The sequence below is a fragment of the Acipenser ruthenus genome, chromosome 51 (genome assembly GCF_902713425.1).
Source record: "Acipenser ruthenus chromosome 51, fAciRut3.2 maternal haplotype, whole genome shotgun sequence".
Taxonomy (NCBI): Eukaryota; Metazoa; Chordata; class Actinopteri; order Acipenseriformes; family Acipenseridae; genus Acipenser; species Acipenser ruthenus.
The window spans coordinates 6,870,171-6,893,269 of NC_081239.1; the positions used below are offsets into that span (position 1 = coordinate 6,870,171).

General features: G+C 45.4%; 1 protein-coding gene across 1 annotated transcript in view; it reads right to left on the bottom strand.

Moving 5' to 3' along the window:
* Positions 1–21,422: 21,422 nt before the first annotated feature.
* LOC117965860 (E3 ubiquitin-protein ligase TRIM39-like) overlaps positions 21,423–23,099 on the bottom strand; it is a 38,906-nt gene continuing 37,229 nt past the window's right edge. Inside the window, exon 12 of the mRNA XM_059015735.1 lies at positions 21,423–22,288. Within this exon, the coding sequence (XP_058871718.1) occupies positions 21,738–22,288 (551 nt within the window). The 3' untranslated portion in view covers positions 21,423–21,737. The remainder of the gene's footprint in view (positions 22,289–23,099) is intronic.

The window sequence follows — 23,099 nt, forward strand, 5'->3', positions numbered from 1 at the left end:
CAGCCAGTGACGTCATTCAGTAAGCAGTGATAGTCACGCCCATTTTAGAAAAGGTACACGTTTTATATATAATTTAAAATATACAGCAGCACCAAACATGATTAAGACAATTACCCCACGTTTTAATATCCCTGCTTCAATACATTATACAATGGCACACAACATGATTCAGACAACAGTGTAGATATGAAATAGAAAATGTAAACTATCTAAGGAACAAACGAAATGATAATCTGCAAAAAATAAAGCCTCTGAGTTTATAGCTTCGTCCGATGTACTTCAATCCAAATAGTTCAGCTGAAGAGGCATCTGATTTGTACCCGTGTGAGGCTCACTGCACTGTACCCGTGTGAGGCTCACTGCACTGTACCCGTGTGAAGTTCACTGCACTGTACCCGTGTGAGGCTCGCTGCACTGTACCCGTGTGAGGCACACTGCACTGTACCCGTGTGAAGTTCACTGCACTGTACCCGTGTGAGGCTCGCTGCACTGTACCCGTGTGAGGCTCACTGCACTGTACCCATGTGAGGCTCGCTGCACTGTACCCGTGTGAGGCTCACTGCACTGTACCCGTGTGAGGCTCGCTGCACTGTACCCGTGTGAGGCTCGCTGCACTGTACCCGTGTGAGGCTCACTGCACTGTACCCATGTGAGGCTCGCTGCACTGTACCCGTGTGAGGCTCACTGCACTGTACCCGTGTGAGGCTCGCTGCACTGTACCCGTGTGAGGCTCGCTGCACTGTACCCGTGTGAGGCTCGCTGCACTGTACCCGTGTGAGGCTCGCTGTACTGTACCCGTGTGAGGCTCGCTGCACTGTACCCGTGTGAGGCTCACTGCACTGTACCCGTGTGAGGCTCGCTGTACTGTACCCGTGTGAGGCTCGCTGCACTGTACCCGTGTGAGGCTCACTGCACTGTACTTGTGTGAGGCTCACTGCACTGTACCCATGTGAGGCTCGCTGCACTGTACCCGTGTGAGGCTCACTGCACTGTACCCGTGTGAGGCTCGCTGCACTGTACCCGTGTGAGGCTCGCTGCACTGTACCCGTGTGAGGCTCGCTGCACTGTACCCGTGTGAGGCTCGCTGTACTGTACCCGTGTGAGGCTCGCTGCACTGTACCCGTGTGAGGCTCACTGCACTGTACCCGTGTGAGGCTCGCTGTACTGTACCCGTGTGAGGCTCGCTGCACTGTACCCGTGTGAGGCTCACTGCACTGTACTTGTGTGAGGCTCACTGCACTGTACCCATGTGAGGCTCGCTGCACTGTACTTGTGTGAGGCTCACTGCACTGTACTTGTGTGAGGCTCACTGCACTGTACCCGTGTGACGCTCGCTGCACTGTACTTGTGTGAGGCTCACTGCACTGTACTTGTGTGAGGCTCACTGCACTGTACCCGTGTGAGGCTCACTGCACTGTACTTGTGTGAGGCTCACTGCACTGTACTTGTGTGAGGCTCGCTGCACTGTACTTGTGTGAGGCTCACTGCACTGTACTTGTGTCAGTTGTCATCTTTTCTATTTGAGAGAGATAGAGGTATCAGGACGCGAGTCCCGTCACTGTGAACAGCAGTTCATTAATTACATACAGTGCAGAGGTGTGCTTATTTAGTTTTTTTTTTTTTTACAACATTTGCACAATTATGTAAAAAAGGTTATTTCCTGTGGCTGAGTGAGATTTCAAAATGTTAGAGAACACAGTTTTTTTTATGAATAAACGAGTTTTTACAATTCTCACTATTACAGGTTTGCTTCACCAGAACGCTGTCGGGAGATACGTCTTTAAAATAAATTGCTTTACACGATCAATCACTTATTCAAATACATTTTCAGTTTAAAAATTATTTTGCATGAAACAAATATAGATTGAAATGACACAATCAATTATAATTTAGTTTTCATAAAGACCCAGCATTTACCTTTTTGACCAGCATCATGTGTTGCAGTATTGAAAACATCTGATTTGAATGTTTCCTGAGCTCGTTTGATCAGGGATAAGCAAGGCTGTGCAAAGAGCTAGATGCAACACAATACAACCTATAGTTATAGAAAGCCTTTCTGTACTGTTCCATAATTCATCTTATTTAATTGTATATTTTGTTTCAGAAAATGAACTTCACAAAGGACCAAAGAAATTCAAAACCATTAACGTGGCACCAAACCAGACTCAACCAGTCCCCTATGGTTTAATAGCCACAGCTGTTTATATGATACAGTGGCAGCAAACATTGTTGAGAGAGTTCCTGTACATTTCAGTATCCTTGTTTTTTGATATACAGTCTGTTATGTTTAGTGGCCCATTACAGCAGTGGTTCTGAACTGCTATCACTTTGAGAACTGTCACAACATCCCCCCCCAACAGCCGTCAGGTTTTTATTAAATTCAATGCTCAGTCACACAGACTCTCACCCAGGCTGCGGAAACTCTAGCCCTTTGAGGCTGCCCTGCAACTGAAGTGGGGCAGGTGGATCTGGAAGGCCTCTCATGTCTGGACAGGTAGCGAGCATGAGCAGGAGCTCCATGTAATTCTCTGCAGATGTCGACCTGCAGATGCTCCCATGGCCCAGCCTGCCACTCTACTGGGAACAAGGGTGCTGGTGTTGGCTGGCTGGCCTTACTGCTAAGGAGGCACTAATAGCTCCACATCCTGGTCAAGATTTGGCCACCAAACGGTATCGCTACAGCATTGTTTGAGCTTTACAATGCTCAAGTGTCCTTCGTGTGCCATTCATAGCACCTGGGCCAGAATGGCCTCCACATGAGACAAGATCGGTGTGATGCCCTGACCGGAGAGATTGTACCCCGCAAACAACCTCTGGAACCCCAAACACACATTTCTCCACATTAAGCCCGACATGATGCAGAGCCAGCTGGTGAAAAACTTGCTTCACAACAGGCGTCATGCTGAAGCTGGGCAGCGCCGTGCACCACAATGTCATTGGGATGCCCGCCAACAGGAAGGTCATCATTTTTTGGAAGCAGCTGGGCGCAGAGCAGAGACTGAAAGGCGTGCATTTGTATTGAAAGAACCCCATGTGGGTGACAAATGCTGTGAGGTCCCTGCTGGTGGGTGCCAGGGGCACCTGGAGACAGCCTTGGCGCACGTCAAGTTTGCTGAAGACTGTAGATCCATGGTGTGGCAGGGTGAGGAGACGTTCACATGAAAAGGGGGAAGGGCATAATGTATTGTTTATTTTTAGAGCGGGGTACCCCTCCGCCCCTGTGCAATTTATTATTTTGTATTTGTTTTGTTGTATTATTATTATTATTATTATTATTATTATTATTATTATTATTATTATTATTATTATTATTATTATTCATTTATTTGTTTATAAATATGATGGTGAAGTCGTATATTTTGTATTGTTTGGCAGCATGGATGGGAGCCCCATCCACATTAAAAACCTTGTGGTAATGTGTGGCTGTTGGCTAGTGTGTTGTTAAACTAGTCGGCAATCACATGCAATTAAAAAACTCATGCAGATTGTGGCGGAGGGATAATAGAATAATAACTAGGTAGTTAAACCCCTCGGCCGCTCGGGTATTTGTCTGGCACAATGGCCTTGTTAACAGCACGCAGGTCAACACACAAGCACAGCTCCCCATTCTTGCGTTCAATCACTAAATTGGAAACCCAGGGCGACGCATTGATGGGCTCAATAATTTCCAAATCCAAGAGACGCTGCAGCTCCTGGGAGACCTGGTCACAGAGGGAGAGGGGGACACGCCGCAAGGGCTGAATGACGAGGGAGACCATTGTATCGACTGTAGGCTGGTGTACAATTTCAGTGAGACAGCAGAGGCCCTCAAACAGAGCTGGATATTGATGAGACCAAGGAGCTGAGACATGAAAAATATCCAAACCGGCCGAGCAAGATTAAAATCCAGGGCCTGAAGCAAGTCTAGTCCCGTCAGGTTGGCAGCAGCAGCTGAGATGTAGAAGAGGGCAGAGGGTGCAGCACACATCTTGTAACGCATGGCAGACAGACAGTCCCTATAACAGCGATGAGAGTGTGGCCATACCTAGAGATGAGATGGTAGGTTTCTGCAGAGGCACATGAGAAAAAAAAAAATCTCTCATAAGAGGATTGTTCAGCAGCAACACTACAGCGCCTGTGTCAGCCAGCAGTGGAAGCAGCACATCACCACACAGCACCACATTGTTTGAACACTGTTGATTTCTGCAGCACGGAATTAATAGAAACGGCGATGGAGCCTGCCCTGAGAGGCACCGGAGGGCAAAATGGTTGGGTAATGTGACACTAAACATAACACAGGCACTCTTGTACCTGACCACCCCTGCTGGTTTGTGCTGCTTGGGGTGGCATTTGTGTCCCATGTTACCTGATCCAGACTGCCTGCTTCCTTACTGGAATCCCTGAGTGGATAAGCATCCCCTCTAACAAAACAGTCAATAGATTTTAATAAGGAAGCCGCCCCGCAAGTGCAATGGCACTCCAGTCCTTATCCGTGTATAATGCACAGTGACTGGGTGGGATATCTGCTCTTCATTGCACCTCTTCAGTGGGTTTCTCAATGGTGGCTGTCCAGACAGGGATCACACTGAATGCTGTACCAGTCTCTGCACTCCTGATGATCTATTCAGGTTAAGAACATGGTTTAAAATCCCCCCGTCCTCATTGTAGAGTAAGTGGAGTTCAAACCTGGGGCTCTATTTGGACCTATTTGCACCCTGTATCAGTATTGCTAATTCTGTAGAAATCAACTTACTCAACACATGACCTGTACTGGAACCCTGTTGCCATGGAGACATTCAAATCTCTCTGCAGTAACAACAGGTGTGTGCTGTAGCCCTGCTAATCAAATCAGATGTTTTAACTACTGCAATGTGAGCAGCTCAGTTAAAGAAATGAAAAAACAAAACCACAGCAAAGTCTATTTTGTGGCTTAGTTATACAAACACAGCATGATCACTGCACTTCATATATTTATACAAACACAGCATGATCGCTGCACTTCATATATTTATACAAACACAGCATGATCACTGCACTTCATATATTTATACAAACACAGCATGATCGCTGCACTGCATATATTTATACAAACACAGCATGATCGCTGCACTTCATATATTTATACAAACACAGCATGATCGCTGCACTTCATATATTTATACAAACACAGCATGATCACTGCACTTCATATATTTATACAAACACAGCATGATCGCTGCACTGCATATATTTATACAAACACAGCATGATCGCTGCACTGCATATATTTATACAAACACAGCATGATCGCTGCACTTCATATATTTATACAAACACAGCATGATCGCTGCACTGCATATATTTATACAAACACAGCATGATCGCTGCACTTCATATATTTATACAAACACAGCATGATCGCTGCACTTCATATATTTATACAAACACAGCATGATCACTGCACTTCATATATTTATACAAACACAGCATGATCGCTGCACTGCATATATTTATACAAACACAGCATGATCGCTGCACTGCATATATTTATACAAACACAGCATGATCGCTGCACTGCATATATTTATACAAACACAGCATGATCGCTGCACTTCATATATTTTCTTTACTTTGAAACTTTGCAACTCCATCCAGCAACCCGCTCCCCCATGCTGGTCTGCAGGTGTGAGAGTCACTCGGGGCTCTCTGTGCTGGTCACTCGGGGCTCTCTGTGCTGGACACAGTGTTCTTTCAGGGGTGAGAGTCACTCAGGGCTCTCTGTGCTGGACACAGTGTTCTTTCAGGTGTGAGAGTCACTCGGGGCTCTCTGTGCTGGACACAGTGTTCTTTCAGGTGTGAGAGTCACTCGGGGCTCTCTGTGCTGGACACAGTGTTCTTTCAGGTGTGAGAGTCACTCAGGACTCTTTTCTTTCTAACTTATTGTAATCATCCTTTTAGACTTTTAAAAAGCACAAAACAACAATTTAATGGTAACTAAGGACAGTGCTGCCAGAATTAAAATGCATCCCTCAGTGACTAGACTACTCCTCTAACAAGTACAGGGACAGAAGCATTATCTGTTAACATACTTCCATATTAATACATCCATAACTTCTTACACACCAAATCCTGGGTGACAAAGAATCAATATGAAGCAAGAGAGCTGTATTATTATTATTATTATTATTATTATTATTATTATTATTATTATTATTATTATTATTATTATTATTATTATTATGTATTGGTTTTTAATGTTGTTTTTTTGTTATTATTGTTTTACTGCATATATTTTTCCTCATACTGCCTGTGGCAGAACGAGCCCTGCCTGTAAATACTGTCCGTGTTTGTATGTGCTTTGGTGGTGGTTGGCAGGGACGGGGTTAATTCCTGTCCCTGATAAAAACATGTGAGAATGTGGCTGCTCCCAACTGGAATAACGGGTGCTAATTGGGAACAGCCACATCCTATACAAAGAGAATCCAAAGCTCCATTAGAGAGAGGCTGTCAGGGATCTGGTTCAAAGTGAAGAGGCAGGGTTTGATCCACCTGTAACGTCACACGGATGGCTCTGTGGTGACATCAGGCCAGATGCAGGAACACAAACAGACGAGGCAGTACTGCGGCGCCGTGTTTATTTAAACACAAAAACAAAATAAAAGGTTGTAACAAAAACAATGTTCACAGAGTATAAATAATAAAAAAAACAGGTCACCAACACAAAGTAATCTTAACTAAACAAACACGGGGCTGGAGCTTCCAGCACTCGCAACAGTTGTTTTTACTTTCGTTTTGCTTTCCTTCTGCCGTCTCTCTCTCGCTCACACACACACGCGCACACACTGACACACACACACGCGCGCGCACACACACACACACACTGAGACACACTGAGACACACACGCACACACACACACACTGAGACACACACACACACACACTCACACGCACACACTGACACACACACACGCGCGCACACACTGACACACACACACACACACTCACACGCACACACTGACACACACACACACACACGCGCACACACTGAGACACACTGAGACACACACACACGCGCGCGCGCACACACTGACATTGACACACACACACACGCGCGCACACACTGACACACACACACGCGCACACACTGACACACACAAACACAGGCGCGCACACACTGAAACACACACTGAGACACACACACACACTGAGACACACACACACACGCGCACACACACTGACACACACACTGAGACACACACACTGAGACACACACACACGCACATACTGAGACACACTGACACACACACACGCATACACTGACACACACGCGCGCACACACTGACACACACATACACACACACAAACACACACACACACACTGAGACACACACACACACACACTGAGACACACACACACACTGACACACACACACACACACACTGACACACACACACACACACACTGACTCTCACACACACACACTGACACACACACACACACACACACACACACACACTGACACACACACGCACACACTGACACACACACACACACACACTGACACACACATGCACACTGACATGCACACATACACTGACACACACACACAGACAGGCACAAGGACTGACACAAACACACACACTGACACACACACACACACGTGCGCACACACTGACACACACACACGCGCACACACTGACACACACACACGCACACACACACACACACTGACACACACACACACACACACTGACACACACACACACTGACATGCACACACACATGCACACACACAAACGCACGCACGCACGCACACACACTGACACACACACACTGACGCACGCACACAGACACATGCACACACACACTGACACACACACTGACGCACACGCACTGACGCACACACACACGCACGCACACACACACTGACACACAGACACTGACGCACAGACACTGACGCACGCACGCACACAGACAGACAGCTGCAGGCTTTTATACAGGTGACCATCTCCTGATTAGCAACAATTAATCAATTAATTAACTCGGGAGATTGTCACCGTCTGCACGAGGTTTTTGTGTGGATGGGGCTTCCCATCCACGCTGCTAAACAATAACAAACATACAGCTTTGCCATCCTATAAATAAATATACATACAAAATACACAGGGGCGGGGGTGCCCCGTGCTGAAATAAACACACGTTTTCTTAAAATAATAAACAATACATTTTAAATGAAACAATGAAACACAGCACATTTAAACAGCATGGCTTTGCCCTGCCCCCTTTTCATGGGCAGGGCTCCTCACCCTGTCAGAGTGCTGTTCCTTTATACACAGAAAGAAGTGAAGACGGCCCTGCTTGTGGCACGCGCTCCCTCGTTTGTCACACAGCCCTTTTCTGTTTAAGTCTCTTTTGATGGGTTAAATGCTCGGTTTGGACCTATTTGTGCCCAGTATCAGTCTTGCTAATTCTGTAGAAACCAACTTTCTCAACACATGACCTGTACTGGAACCCTGTTGCCATGGAGACATTCAAATCTCTCTGATATGTATCTGCAGTAACAACAGGTGTGCGCTGCAGCCCTGCTAATCAAATCAGATGTTTTAACTACTGCAATGTGAGCAGCTGAGTTAAAGAAATGAAAAAACAAAACCACAGCAAAGTATATTTGCGGCTTGGTTATACAAACACAGCATGATCACTGCACTTAATATATTTATACAAACACAGCATGATCGCTGCACTGCATATATTTATACAAACACAGCATGATCACTGCACTTCATATATTTATACAAACACAGCATGATCTCTGCACTGCATATATTTATACAAACACAGCATGATCGCTGCACTTCATATATTTATACAAACACAGCATGATCGCTGCACTGCATATATTTATACAAACACAGCATGATCACTGCACTTCATATATTTATACAAACACAGCATGATCGCTGCACTGCATATATTTATACAAACACAGCATGATCGCTGCACTGCATATATTTATACAAACACAGCACGATCGCTGCACTTCATATATTTATACAAACACAGCATGATCACTGCACTTCATATATTTATACAAACACAGCATGATCGCTGCACTGCATATATTTATACAAACACAGCATGATCGCTGCACTTCATATATTTATACAAACACAGCATGATCGCTGCACTTCATATATTTATACAAACACAGCATGATCGCTGCACTGCATATATTTATACAAACACAGCATGATCGCTGCACTGCATATATTTATACAAACACAGCATGATCGCTGCACTTCATATATTTATACAAACACAGCATGATCGCTGCACTTCATATATTTATACAAACACAGCATGATCGCTGCACTTCATATATTTATACAAACACAGCATGATCGCTGCACTGCATATATTTATACAAACACAGCATGATCGCTGCACTTCATATATTTATACAAACACAGCATGATCGCTGCACTTCATATATTTATACAAACACAGCATGATCACTGCACTGCATATATTTATACAAACACAGCATGATCACTGCACTTCATATATTTATACAAACACAGCATGATCGCTGCACTGCATATATTTATACAAACACAGCATGATCACTGCACTGCATATATTTATACAAACACAGCATGATCGCTGCACTGCATATATTTATACAAACACAGCATGATCGCTGCACTTCATATATTTATACAAACACAGCATGATCGCTGCACTTCATATATTTATACAAACACAGCATGATCGCTGCACTGCATATATTTATACTAACACAGCATGATCGCTGCACTTCATATATTTATACAAACACAGCATGATCGCTGCACTTCATATATTTATACAAACACAGCATGATCGCTGCACTTCATATATTTATACAAACACAGCATGATCGCTGCACTTCATATATTTATACTAACACAGCATGATCGCTGCACTTCATATATTTATACTAACACAGCATGATCGCTGCACTTCATATATTTATACAAACACAGCATGATCGCTGCACTTCATATATTTATACAAACACAGCATGATCGCTGCACTGCATATATTTATACAAACACAGCATGATCGCTGCACTGCATATATTTATACAAACACAGCATGATCACTGCACTGCATATATTTATACAAACACAGCATGATCGCTGCACTGCATATATTTATACGAACACAGCATGATCGCTGCACTTCATATATTTATACAAACACAGCATGATCGCAGCACTGCATATATTTATACAAACACAGCATGATCGCTGCACTGCATATATTTATACAAACACAGCATGATCGCTGCACTTCATATATTTTCTTAACTTTGAAACTTTGCAACTCCATCCAGCACCCCACTCCCCCATGCTAGTCTGCAGGTGTGAGAGTCACTCGGGGCTCTCTGTGCTGGACACAGTGTTCTTTCAGGTGTGAGAGTCACTCGGGGCTCTCTGTGCTGGACACAGTGTTCTTTCAGGTGTGAGAGTCACTCGGGGCTCTCTGTGCTGGACACAGTGTACTTTCAGGTGTGAGAGTCACTCGGGGCTCTCTGTGCTGGACACAGTGTACTTTCAGGTGTGAGAGTCACTCAGGGCTCTCTGTGCTGGACACAGTGTTCTTTCAGGTGTGAGAGTCACTCGGGGCTCTCTGTGCTGGACACAGTGTTCTTTCAGGTGTGAGAGTCACTCGGGGCTCTCTGTGCTGGACACAGTGTTCTTTCAGGTGTGAGAGTCACTGGGGGCTCTCTGTGCTGGACACAGTGTTCTTTCAGGTGTGAGAGTCACTCGGGGCTCTCTGTGCTGGACACAGTGTTCTTTCAGGTGTGAGAGTTACTCGGGGCTCTCTGTGCTGGACACAGTGTTCTTTCAGGTGTGAGAGTCACTCGGGGCTCTCTGTGCTGGACACAGTGTTCTTTCAGGTGTGAGAGTCACTCGGGGCTCTCTGTGCTGGACACAGTGTTCTTTCAGGTGTGAGAGTCACTCGGGGCTCTCTGTGCAGGACACAGTGTGCTTTCAGGTGTGAGAGTCACTCGGGGCTCTCTGTGCTGGACACAGTGTTCTTTCAGGTGTGAGAGTCACTCAGGGCTCTCTGTGCTGGACACAGTGTTCTTTCAGGTGTGAGAGTCAATCGGGGCTCTCTGTGCTGGACACAGTGTTCTTTCAGGTGTGAGAGTCACTCTGGGCTCTCTGTGCTGGACACAGTGTTCTTTCAGGTGTGAGAGTCACTCAGGGCTCTTTTCTTTCTAACTTATTGTAGTCATCCTTTAGACTTTTAAAAAGCAGAAAATAGCAATTTAATGGTAACTAAGGACAGTACTGGCAGAATTAAAATGTGTCCCTCAGGGACTAGACTACTCCTCTAACAAGTACAGGGCCAGAAGCATTATCTGTTAACATACTTCCACATTAATACATCCATAACTTCTTATACACCAAATCCTGGGTGACAAAGAATCAATATGAAGCAAGAGAGCTGTATTATTATTATTATTATTATTATTATTATTATTATTATTATTATTATTATTATTATTATTATTATTGTTGAGATGTATTGCTTTTTAATATTTTTGTGTTCATTGTTATTGTAGCGTTCGAGCGAATGAATAAACTTACTGACAGAATAAAACAAAAATAAAGGCAGCCAGGCTTGCGAGGTGAACTCAACAATGGAGAAACTCATTTTATTCTTTTTCGCGGGGTCACATAACACACAGCTTCCGCATCTCCTCACCACATAATACATAACCCTATTCCTCCACTAGATGGCAGCATAAGACCACAAATAGCCAGGGGAATCCTTATTTATTCAGTACAGTTTTAGACGGCTACATAATTCCTCTGCTGTGTTAAGAAACGTCCTCGTTTCTAATATTCATTTTAATCAGAAAGAACACTAACAAATAAACATGAACTAAAGCATTTCCAGTGTAAACGTGAATTCAGTTTCCTTTCCACAGTATTTTTTTTAAATCAGTTATAAATCAAAGCCTGTCAGCTAATCCAACAAAATCTGAAAAATGGAAAGAAAACATTAAACCGTGACATATGGCAATACAAAGCATACATGTATTCAAAGAGTATGGAACAGTTTACACAAAGAAAGTCTTTGTCTTGAAGTCAGCCTCCCTGCAGTGCACACATTGCAATGAATTATGCCACCATTATACCAGAAGGCTCTATTTAATTAAAATTAGGATTTGATACTAAATATGATTGGCAAGCAAAAAATAAAACGCGAGATCTTAAGCAAAAACGTACAAATGTATTTTTTAATTTTAGTGAGATAAAAAAAAAATAGAACAAATAATAATAAAATGCTATTACTGAACAACAGTAAAACTACAAATAACAACTATATATATACACACACGCACGCACGCACGCACACACACACTCACTCGCACGCACGCACGCACACACACTAATGTCAGGGTTTATGTAGCTGCATTTTACCGCTAATATTTTTTTATTTTGTTTTGAAGGATGTTTTTGCTTTTATTGACCAATTTAAAAAAAAAAAAAAAAAACGTGTTGAAGGGGCGAATAGTATTATTAAGGATTTACGGCCATGAATGATAAATTAGAAATAATAAATTATAAAACTAAAGTAAGGTTTCAGCTCAACCACTGTGTCGTTTCCTTGTGTTGAGGGGTGAAGACGTAACGGATTTGCGATAATAACTAATTAATACATACATTAAATTAAGTTTTTTTTTTTGTATTTTTTTTTTTAATCACGAGGTTGACTAGTTTTTTCAGGTACTTTTGACTTTTCTGTGTATACAGCTAAAAAATTATTCCACACAACAGAACTCTCACAAAACAGCGAGCTGCTTTTTCAAATCACTCCTCTCCTACAGCAAACAAGCAAGCAGCGCCGCTGAAGAGACAGACCAGCAGCGCAACGACAACTGAAACACCCACAAAACCGCCTGATTTCTCTTTATCCAATGGCCAGATAAAGATACAAAAACGGAACATACAAGCGTCATCACTGGGCTTCTGGGTAGTGTAGTTTTAAAAGCAATCCATTATTTTTAATAGCCGAATAAGAGCGGTAAAAACAAAGTGAGCAGTTGGGCCGATTAGATCGTCCCGTGCCAGTTATAGAGTTAAGCATGCGACGGCTACAGTATTGAAGCGTGTGTGTGGAGGTGCATTTTAATAAGTGTGTGTTCGGGCAGTCCAGAGGGGCCCACCAACCTTAATTTTCTGGGCCCCTCCCCCCTCCCTCCCCCCTCCTCCCTCCCTCCCTCCTTCCGACCCCCGCTGGCTCCGCTACCGGTAGCTCCCTTTCAACTGGTGGCACAAAAGGAATATACAGGTATTTTAAGAACATAAGAAAGTTTACAAACGAGAAGAGGCCCCATTCAGCCCATCTTGCTCGTTTGGTTGTTAGTAGCTTATTGATCCCAGAATCTCATCAAGCAGCTTCTTGAAGGATCCCAGGGTGTCAGCTTCAACAACATTACTGGGGAGTTGGTTCCAGACCCTCACAATTCTCTGTGTAAAAAAGTGCCTCCTATTTTCTGTTCTGAATGCCCCTTTATCTAATCTCCATTTGTGACCCTGGTCCTTGTTTCTTTTTTCAAGTCAAAAAAGTCCCCTGGGTCGACATTACCTTAAGGTATAAGTTTAGCAAAGTAAGTAGCGATAGTTAATATGTTACAATGTTAAAATATATGCAGATCACGAGAGAAAGCTACCACACTGTATAGTTTATTGTGTGAACTCAATCCGTGGACAATGGTAGAGATATCTGTGTGTGAATGTGAGAGCGTGAGAGAGCCAGTCGGCGCAGGTAGTAGGTAAGGACAAACACTTGGGGGTTCGGGTCGGGTTGCAGGTCTTATTAAAGCGGGTTGGGTCCTGTAGTAGCGGGTCCGGGTCGGAAGGGGGTCCGCTCTCAACGCGTTAATAGTAAAATTGACTTTTTTTTCTTCTCTGTTAAACAACTAACAAGCCACTAATCTTAAAGCTACTGTATAATGAACAGTAAAGTATTTTATGCTGGACTCACTTTATTACAATCGCTGTGCGTGACTGCATTGACATTAATAAAGAGGAGTCGCTTCTGCTTTGAAATGAAAGTGAGACTTACGATTTAAAAGGGCGGGGGTCTTTACCTGTGTCTGTAAAACTCCTGAAATACCATTCAGTTCTAGCCTCGATACTTGTAATAAAAACGATGGGGTTTATTTGATCTCAACATTGGTGGGTCTAAATACCTCTTGCGCCCTCTAGTCCCGCGGGCGGAACACAGAACTGCACGTAAATATTATATTTCATAACTCATTTTTAATATTATTACAAAAGCAAAAGAGAAAAAAAGCTGACTCGATATCAAAATCGTTGTTTTCCTACCGTCAAACAGCGAAGGAATTTTTCGAATCCGTCATTTCACCGCTGAGATATCCCATTCACAATGTGTCTATTACCCCCATGCATTCAAAACAAAAGCAATCGACTAGCTTGCGTTTTGCTGCTCTGGTCTTACAACCTTGATGACGGTGAAGTCTCCCTGATCACGTTGTAGGGGAGGTCACAAGCTTTCCATTCATGCCTTTACTTTGTTTGTAGCCCAATCCATCACAGAGTAATCGATGTGCAAACAAACACGCCCTCCTCTTGAATGAGATAAGGGGAAAAAAAGCCTTTCAAAGGCAAATGCATGTGGCAATGGATAGCATGTGAGGTGACAGAAGATAACATCCCTTTAGAACTTAGTGTATCAATTGACAAAGATTTACACAATGTTTATTTTTGGAGAGGTTTGGGGACCCTTGGGCTTAGCTTTGTAAAAACTCCTGTAGAATTTGATCCCTTTGTTCAAACAGTTCCAAATTTTTACCCAGTATAGTAGACATGTTGGTGAAGCACTGGAAAAAAATCAGTTGAAAAAATGACTGTAGAACATAAAAAAATGAAAAGCGTTTGTTGTTTTTTTATGTATTTTTTCTGGATATCTCCTTCCAGTGTGGTACTGAGTAAGACTTTTATCACACCTGAGGTTTTAGTCTTGATGCCCAAGGGGTTACCTTGAATTCAAGCCCTGAACCATGCCTGTGCTGTCTATACTTTGGAAGATATTGTGATTTATTTAAGGGCACAGCCCCCCAGGCGGAAATTGTCTGTGAGGGGCTGGGGTTTTAACACGTGAGAAGGAGAGAGGGGGCGGGGCAGAGAAGGAGGCGGAGACGCTGCTAGGCAACCGGCTCCTGAACATTCCACTCCGCTGAGCAGAGACCGTTAGGATTTAAAAATGCCAAAGTTCCGAGCGGCGTCAGGCGCTTCGTTTAATTAACACACCGTTGCTGACATTTTAATTTTGAAGATAAACATATTTTAAATACTCAAATAGCACTGATAATTCATATGTTAAACTATAACGCCACACTACTTAGCACTCCGAGAAATGTAGAAACGATTCATTTGTAAAGAATTAGCTGTGAGATTATTTAGATAAATAATCAGAATTATGGATGCATAGATTTTGTATTAAAACATAGCCACATGTATGTTTGTTTCATGTCGTAGGACAGGGTGTGTGTGTGTGTTATCATGAGGTAATATCACCACGCCTTGGGTGCGTTGTGAGGCTCTAGATGAAGTGGAGTCCTTCAGCCGCACAGGAAGTGGTGATATATTCATGAACACAGCTTTAGACCTACAGGACTATATTTATATATCACTACACCCCCTGCTCACAGCTGCGCCTGCGCACTGAAGTGAATAAAGACTGCATTTCCCAGCGTCCCTCTCTCTTTTAAAAGCTGCGCCTGCGCACTGAAGAGAATAAAGAAAGACTGCATTTCCCAGCGTCGCTCTCTCTTTTTAAAGCTGCGCTTGCGCACTGAAGTGAATAAAGACAGACTCAGGGTGCGTCCACGGAGATCGTTCTGTGCAGAATCTGACCAGTTTATCCAATGATCTTCTATGAACTGGTCAGATTCTGCACAGAATCTGCGCATAATGATCTCCGTGAACGCACCGTTAAAGTCTCCCTTTCACAGCTGCCCGGTTCAGCGCAGTTAATTCAGAAGCGGTTCTGTAATTACAGATATTAAGGAAGCGCATTGATACCTTACATAAACAAATAATTAAAAAAATTTAAATAAATAAATAACGTATATAGAGAACCATCACGGAACTACGTGTTTAAAAATCATCACGTAAATGCGTGACAAAGTAACACGTAATTACGAGAAATGAAATGATCACGTGACTACGTGTTAAAATGTATGTGTTTTTTTTTACCCCCGTGTTGTTTGAGTGGATGCGCTGTAAGCAGGATACAGTCACTCTAATAACACGTGTACTGCCCTGAATCACGAGGAAATCCTTTACCAGCTTTGAAAAACGAAACTGTGCGATTGTAGTAGGGTCTTATTATTATTATTATTATTGTTATTATTATTATTATTATTATTATTATTATTATTATTATTATTATTATTATTATTATTATTCACGTGTGGATTGTGTTTCTCATATTATTATTTGATAAATGTGTATTGTGTGTGTGTGTGTGTGTTGATTTATTTATATAAATGTGTGTTTTGTTGTTCACCTCTTTATTATTATTTCTCATCTCGAGTGTGGTTTGATGTATTTGCTTCACTGGACCCCCCTAAACTACTTTCTCTCTTTCCTCTATGGAACTATACGAGCGAAACTCGGATTGGCTGAAGGACTGTCTGCCCAATGCACGCCCCCCCCGCCCCTGTTGCTTAGCAACCGCGTGTCCCGTTCCACGGCTCTGCTTGCCAGCGGCTCGCTGCTTGATCTCCCCGCCCTGCCAATCATCTCCTGCCTTTATAAATGCGGAGGAATATTGTGAGAGGGAGAGCCGGACTTGTGAAGGAGATTCCGCGCTGCAGACTGGAGCTGGAACGCGGAGAGACTAAGAAACTGATAGATCCAAGTATTTTATATAAACTGCAATAATATAATCTGTGGTAACTAGTTTAATTAACTTCACTACAAGAAACTGATAGATTTAGAGTTTGTTTTATTGTATCATCCCTATATATACTAATTGTTATAGACTGTGAAGTGAAGGTGGCATTGTCATATGGTTTACATTATTGTCAATGTGTTTGAGATTTTTTAAAATAATTATTACTAATAAAAACGTGTAAAGATTATTTTTGGTGTATGATTGCTTGGTTTCTCCCGGATAAAAGAGTTTGCGTGGGAACCAACCACTCGAGGTCCTTGTCCTCCATAAACACAAGGTGGCGTAGTCACATTATTAACATCGATTTAGCAAAGACCTGTTCCACTCGTTCTGTTGAATCTCTCCAGAATGTTATTCCTCAAGTCTGTGTGTTAAAGTGAAAGGCAGATTGAAGTTTATCTTGATCGTTGATCACTGATGTGGGCAGACGGGCTCCGACTCCTTGTTCTGTTCTACTTTCTAATTCTTCAGCCCCGTTATCTGGAACAGCAGCGCCGCCTAAACTCTCTTTGACCAGTTCTTCAGGTTCATTAGTTGCTGTCGTTACTTCATTTTTATAGGATTTAAACCCGTAATGTGATAGTCTCAATGTTTTCCAGCATGTTTTTTTCACTAGCTTGCTTTTCTTTTGTTTTATTCGTTTCGCTGCACCGCTAAGTTTTTTCCATTTTCTCTATCTCTCTCTCTCCGTCCTCCTAGTGCGATCACAGGGCAAGTGGATTGGATTTTAAACTGTTAAATAGCAATTTTTATTTATGTATTTATTTTAACCAGGCTGCGGGCCCCCTCGGCAGCTCAGGGCCCTGGACAAATGTCCCGGTCCCCCCCCCCTTAAATCCAGCCCTGCCTACATGTGTGTGTCCTCTACCCCCTACATGGATGTGTGTGCCCCCTCCCCCCACATGCGTGTGTGTGTGTCCTATTTCTATGTGAATTCTGCATGTATAATGCTTGTGAATGTGTGTAATGCTTGCAGGATGTTCTCATGTATTATTGCAGGGGAGACTGGACCTGTCCGAGGGGACTGGGGCTACAAGTTTAGGGTTAGGGTTCAGTTGAAAGGGCAGCGATATAGACTTCTATGCAAAGAAGGATGGCTGTTACAAAAAAAATAAGGGGGGGTGAGGGTGGGAATATGTAAACTAACTGGAGTGTGTACAGGGCTTGCAATTCTCCGTAGATCCCCACTCTGAGTTTCAAACAAAGTAGAGGCATCATCCATTACTATTAAACAGGGAATCTTAGACATAGTAAAAAATCCCCTCTTACCAGCGGTGTGTATCTGTAGTACAGCCCCAGCTGTCTCCCCCTCCCTCCCTCTCTTCCTCCCCTCTCTCACCAGCGGTGTGGATCTGTAGTACAGCCCCAGCTGTCTCCCCCTCCCTCCCTCTCTTCCTCCCCTCTCTCACCAGCGGTGTGGATCTGTAGTACAGCCCCAGCTGTCTCCCCCTCCCTCCCTCTCTTCCTCCCCTCTCTCCCCAGCGGTGTGGATCTGTAGTACAGCCCCAGCTGTCTCCCCCTCCCCTCTCTTCCCAGCGGTGTGGATCTGTAGTGCAGCCCCAGCTGTCTCCCCCTCCCTCCCACTCCCCCTACCCTCTCTCCTCAGCGGTGTGGATCTGTAGTGCAGCCCCAGCTGTCTCCCCCTCCCTCCCTCTCTTCCTCCCCTCTCTCCCCAGCGGTGTGGATCTGTAGTACAGCCCCAGCTGTCTCCCCTTCCCCTCTCTCCCCAGCGGTGTGGATCTGTAGTGCAGCCCCAGCTGTCTCCCCCTCCCTCCCTCTCCCCCTCCCCTCTCTCCTCAGCGGTGTGGATCTGTAGTACATCCCCAGCTGTCTCCCCCTGTCTCCCCCTCCCTCCCCTCTCTCCTCAGCGGTGTGGATCTGTAGTACAGCCCCAGCTGTCTCCCCCTCCCTCCCTCTCCCCCTCCCTCCCTCCTCAGCGGTGTGGATCTGTAGTACAGCCCCAGCTGTCTCCCCCTCCCTCCCTCTCCCCCTCCCCTCTCTCCTCAGCGGTGTGGATCTGTAGTACATCCCCAGCTGTCTCCCCCTCCCTCCCTCTCCCCCTTCCCTCTCTCCTCAGCGGTGTGGATCTGTAGTACAGCCCCAGCTGTCTCCCCCTCCCTCCCTCTCCCCCTCCCCTCTCTCCCCAGCAGTGTGGATCTGTAGTACAGCCCCAGTTGTCTCCCCCTCCCTCTCCCCTCCCCTCTCTCACCAGCAGTGTGGATCTGTAGTGCAGCCCCAGCTGTCTCCCCCTCCCTCCCTCTCCCCCTCCCCTCTCTCCTCAGCGGTGTGGATCTGTAGTACAGCCCCAGCTGTCTCTGTGAAGAATCTGCTCATGGACCCAACAGGCTTGTTATTGTTGAGAGTTATGTGTGAAGAATCACAATTAAAATGTCCAGTTTAAGGATACAATTCATTCATATGTGTAATGGTCTCATTTAATCAGCACTCTGCTGTCATGAATGTCTTTCTTTTTACGGGTTCAAGATTGCCGAGGTAAACAATTGAGCAGTAAATCACACAACACCATTATATCTTTAATACATTTTATCAAGAAAGATAGAAAATAGATGCGCTACAAAAACAGAACAGAAGATTCATATCAAAATAGCAGAAATCAGTTCACTGAGTTTAGCAATGAATAATATTCAGGGAACATCTCAGCTTCAGTGTAAATACTGATTACATGGAAAATAATGCATTCATCTATTGTCTAGAACATCTTTTATCATTATTTATTTATTATCAGACACCCTTATCCAGGGAGACTTACAGCTGTTACAAAATATCACATTAAAAAGAGTAGAGAATAGAGGGAGAGGGAGGAGAGAGAGAGAGGAGGGCAGGGAGAAGGAGGAGAGAGGGAGAGGGAAGAGTGAGGGAGAGAAGGCAGGGGGAGAGAGGGAGAGAGTAGAGAGGGCAGGGTGAAGAGAGGAAAGAGCAGGGTGGAGAGAGGGAGGAGAGGGAGAGTGGGACAGGGAGGAGAGAGGAAGAGTAGAGTGGGGAGAGGAGAGGGCAGGGAGGAGAGAGGGAGAGGAGAGGATGGAGGAGAGAGGGGAGAGGAGAGGGCAGGGAGGAGAGAGGGAGAGGAGAGGATGGAGGAGAGAGGGAGAGTAGAGAGGGGAGAGGAGAGGGCAGGGAGGAGAGGGAGAGGAGAGGATGGAGGAGAGAGGGAGAGTAGAGAAGGCAGGGTGGAGAGAGGGAGAGTAGAGAAGGCATGGAGGAGAGAGGGAGAGTAGAGGATGGAGGAGAGAGGGAGAGTAGAGAAGGCAGGGTGGAGAGAGGGAGAGTAGAGAAGGCATGGAGGAGAGAGGGAGAGTAGAGGGCAGGGAGGAGAGAGGGAGAGTAGAGAGGGGAGACTAGAGGGCATGGAGGAGAGAGGGAGGAGAGAGGAAGGAGAGAGGGAGAGGGAGGAGAGAGGAGAGAGGGAGAGGGTGGAGAGAGGGAGAGGACAGAGCAGGGAGGAGAGAGGGAGAGGGGAAAGGGAGGAGAGAGGGATAGGAGAGAGGGAGAGGGAGAAGAGAGGGAGAGGGAGAGTAGAGAGGGCAGGGTGGAGAGAGGGAGAGTAGAGAGGATGGAGGAGAGAGGGAGAGTAGAGAAGGCAGGGAGGAGAGAGGGAGAGGAGAGGATGGAGGAGAGAGGGAGAGTAGAGAAGGCATGGAGGAGAGAGGGAGAGGAGAGAGGGCAGGGAGGAGAGAGGGAGGGTAGAGAGGATGGAGGAGAGAGGGAGAGTAGAGAAGGCAGTGTGGAGAGAGTGAGAGTAGAGAGGATGGAGGAGAGAGGGAGAGTAGAGAAGGCAGGCTGGAGAGAGGGAGAGTAGAGAGGATGGAGGAGAGAAGGAGAGGAGAGAAGGCAGGGTGGAGAGAGTGAGAGTAGATAGGGCAGGGTGGAGAGAGGAAGAGTAGAGAGGATGGAGGAGAGAGGGAGAGTAGAGAAGGCAGGGGGGTGAGAGGGAGTAGAGAGGATGGAGGAGAGAAGGAGAGGAGAGAAGGCAGGGTGGAGAGAGGGAGAGTGGGAAAGGGACAGTGGAGAGAGGGAGAGTAGAGAAGGCAGGGTGGAGAGGGAGAGTGGGAAAGGGACAGTGGAGAGAGGGAGAGTAGAGAGGGCAGGGTGGAGAGAGGGAGAGTGGGAAAGGGACAGTGGAGAGAGGGAGAGTAGAGAGGGCAGGGTGGAGAGAGGGAGAGTAGAGAGGATGGAGGAGAGAGGGAGAGTAGAGAAGGCAGGGGGGTGAGAGGGAGTAGAGAGGATGGAGGAGAGAAGGAGAGGAGAGAAGGCAGGGTGGAGAGAGGGAGAGTGGGAAAGGGACAGTGGAGAGAGGGAGAGTAGAGAAGGCAGGGTGGAGAGAGGGAGAGTGGGAAAGGGACAGTGGAGAGAGGGAGAGTAGAGAGGGCAGGGTGGAGAGAGGGAGAGTGGGAAAGGGACAGTGGAGAGAGGGAGAGTAGAGAGGGCAGGGTGGAGAGAGGGAGAGTGGGAAAGAGATGGGATTAACATCAGCGGGCCGGGAAAGATAAAGAGAGAGGAGAGCCATAGGGGAAGCAGAGAGGAGAGCAGAAGAGGAGAGAAAGAGGGATCTGGAGATGGAGAGGTGGAGGGAAAAGAGAGAGGCAGACAGGAAGGGAGAGTAGGAAAGGGGGTGTAGAGAAATAAAGAGGAGGGTCTCAGGGTAAGAGGGTGGAAGAGAGAGGATTTCTTCTCATCAGCCCAGAAAAGTGCAGAGAGAGTGTCAGTGAAAGTGAAGAGGAGATTGTCTGAGCTGTTTGAATAGTTTCCTGGTTCAGACAGCAATGTGTGTTTAATCTGCAGCGCTGACAGGGTCAGGGGACTCCAGCACAAGGGCTGTATCCCAGTCCTCAGTCCAGAAGAATGGATAGAGTTTCTCATTGGGATTGAACTCCATGTCAGTGAAAGTGTAGATGTGAGATCTGGTCTCCACATTGTAAAAGGAGAGCTGCCCTTCCTCATAATCCAGATACACCCCCAGCTTCTGGGGCTTCAGGCTCAGGGGGAGGGGAGTCTGGGGGGCAGTGTGAGCAGTGAACCCATCTCCACTCCTCCACCACTCCACAGTCCAGTAACCCTGCTGGGGGGTCGTGCTGAACACCCCCTTCCTCAGGGCAGATTCTCTGCTGACTCCTAATCTCCACCATGTATTCCCCCCCACCTGCACCTGCCAGTAGCGTCTCTCCGAGGTGAAGCTCTCCCTGCCCAGCACACAGGGCCAGACTTCAAATCTCTCTGGATTGTGAGGGAGACGCTGCCGTGTCTCTCCCACTCTCACTCGTTTCCCCTCCGCAGACAGGATGAGCTGGGGGTGTGCTGTATCAGGGTCCAGAGACACATCAACTGTGGAGCAGAGAGGAGACATTATTATTATTATTATTATTATTATTATTATTATTATTATTATTATTATAAAATAATATAAAAGAGAAAAGAGGAATGAAAGAAAGAAAGAAAGAAAGATAGAAAGAAAGAAAAAAAGAAAGAAAGAAAGAAAGAAAGGCAGAAGGTGAGCCTCTTACCTCAATTAAAATGAATCTTGAAATAATATTTACTAGATATAAATATGAACTAAACCCCAAGATCGCCTCGTACAGTAAAGTCTCTTAAATGGACAGGCTAAACTCAAGTTGCAGTTTGGAATTGCAGTTGGAATTGTAGCAGTTTTTCGAATTTTGAACTGTAGCAGTGTTCTGTTGTCATGGAAACCGCAGTGAACGTAATGAGTCGTGAGAGACCTGAAGAGCACGGCGCGGCGCGGGTGTCATAATCATAATCAAACAAATGTCACTCTCCTCCATCTAATAGCCTTTCAGACTAGCACACCCGAGCCGAGCCGAGCCGAGCCGAGCCGGACCCAAGCCGAGCCCCCCCTGCGCGGGTGTGTTCACACTGCTCTTCAAAGAATCAGCTGCACTGTGGAACGTGACGTCAGATTCCGCGGACACGCGCGCACAGAGGAGTGCTGTGGATTTGTTTTGAGAATGGATCCCGAGGTCGGACTGTCCCAAACGATAAAGTACCAAAAGATTTCACAGGAATACACAAATATGGGTTTGTGTTTCACATGCTGCTGACTGCAAATACAAACCGAATAATTTCATTTCATATTATTAAAGTTACATTAACTACGACTAATAATAACTTTAAAAAG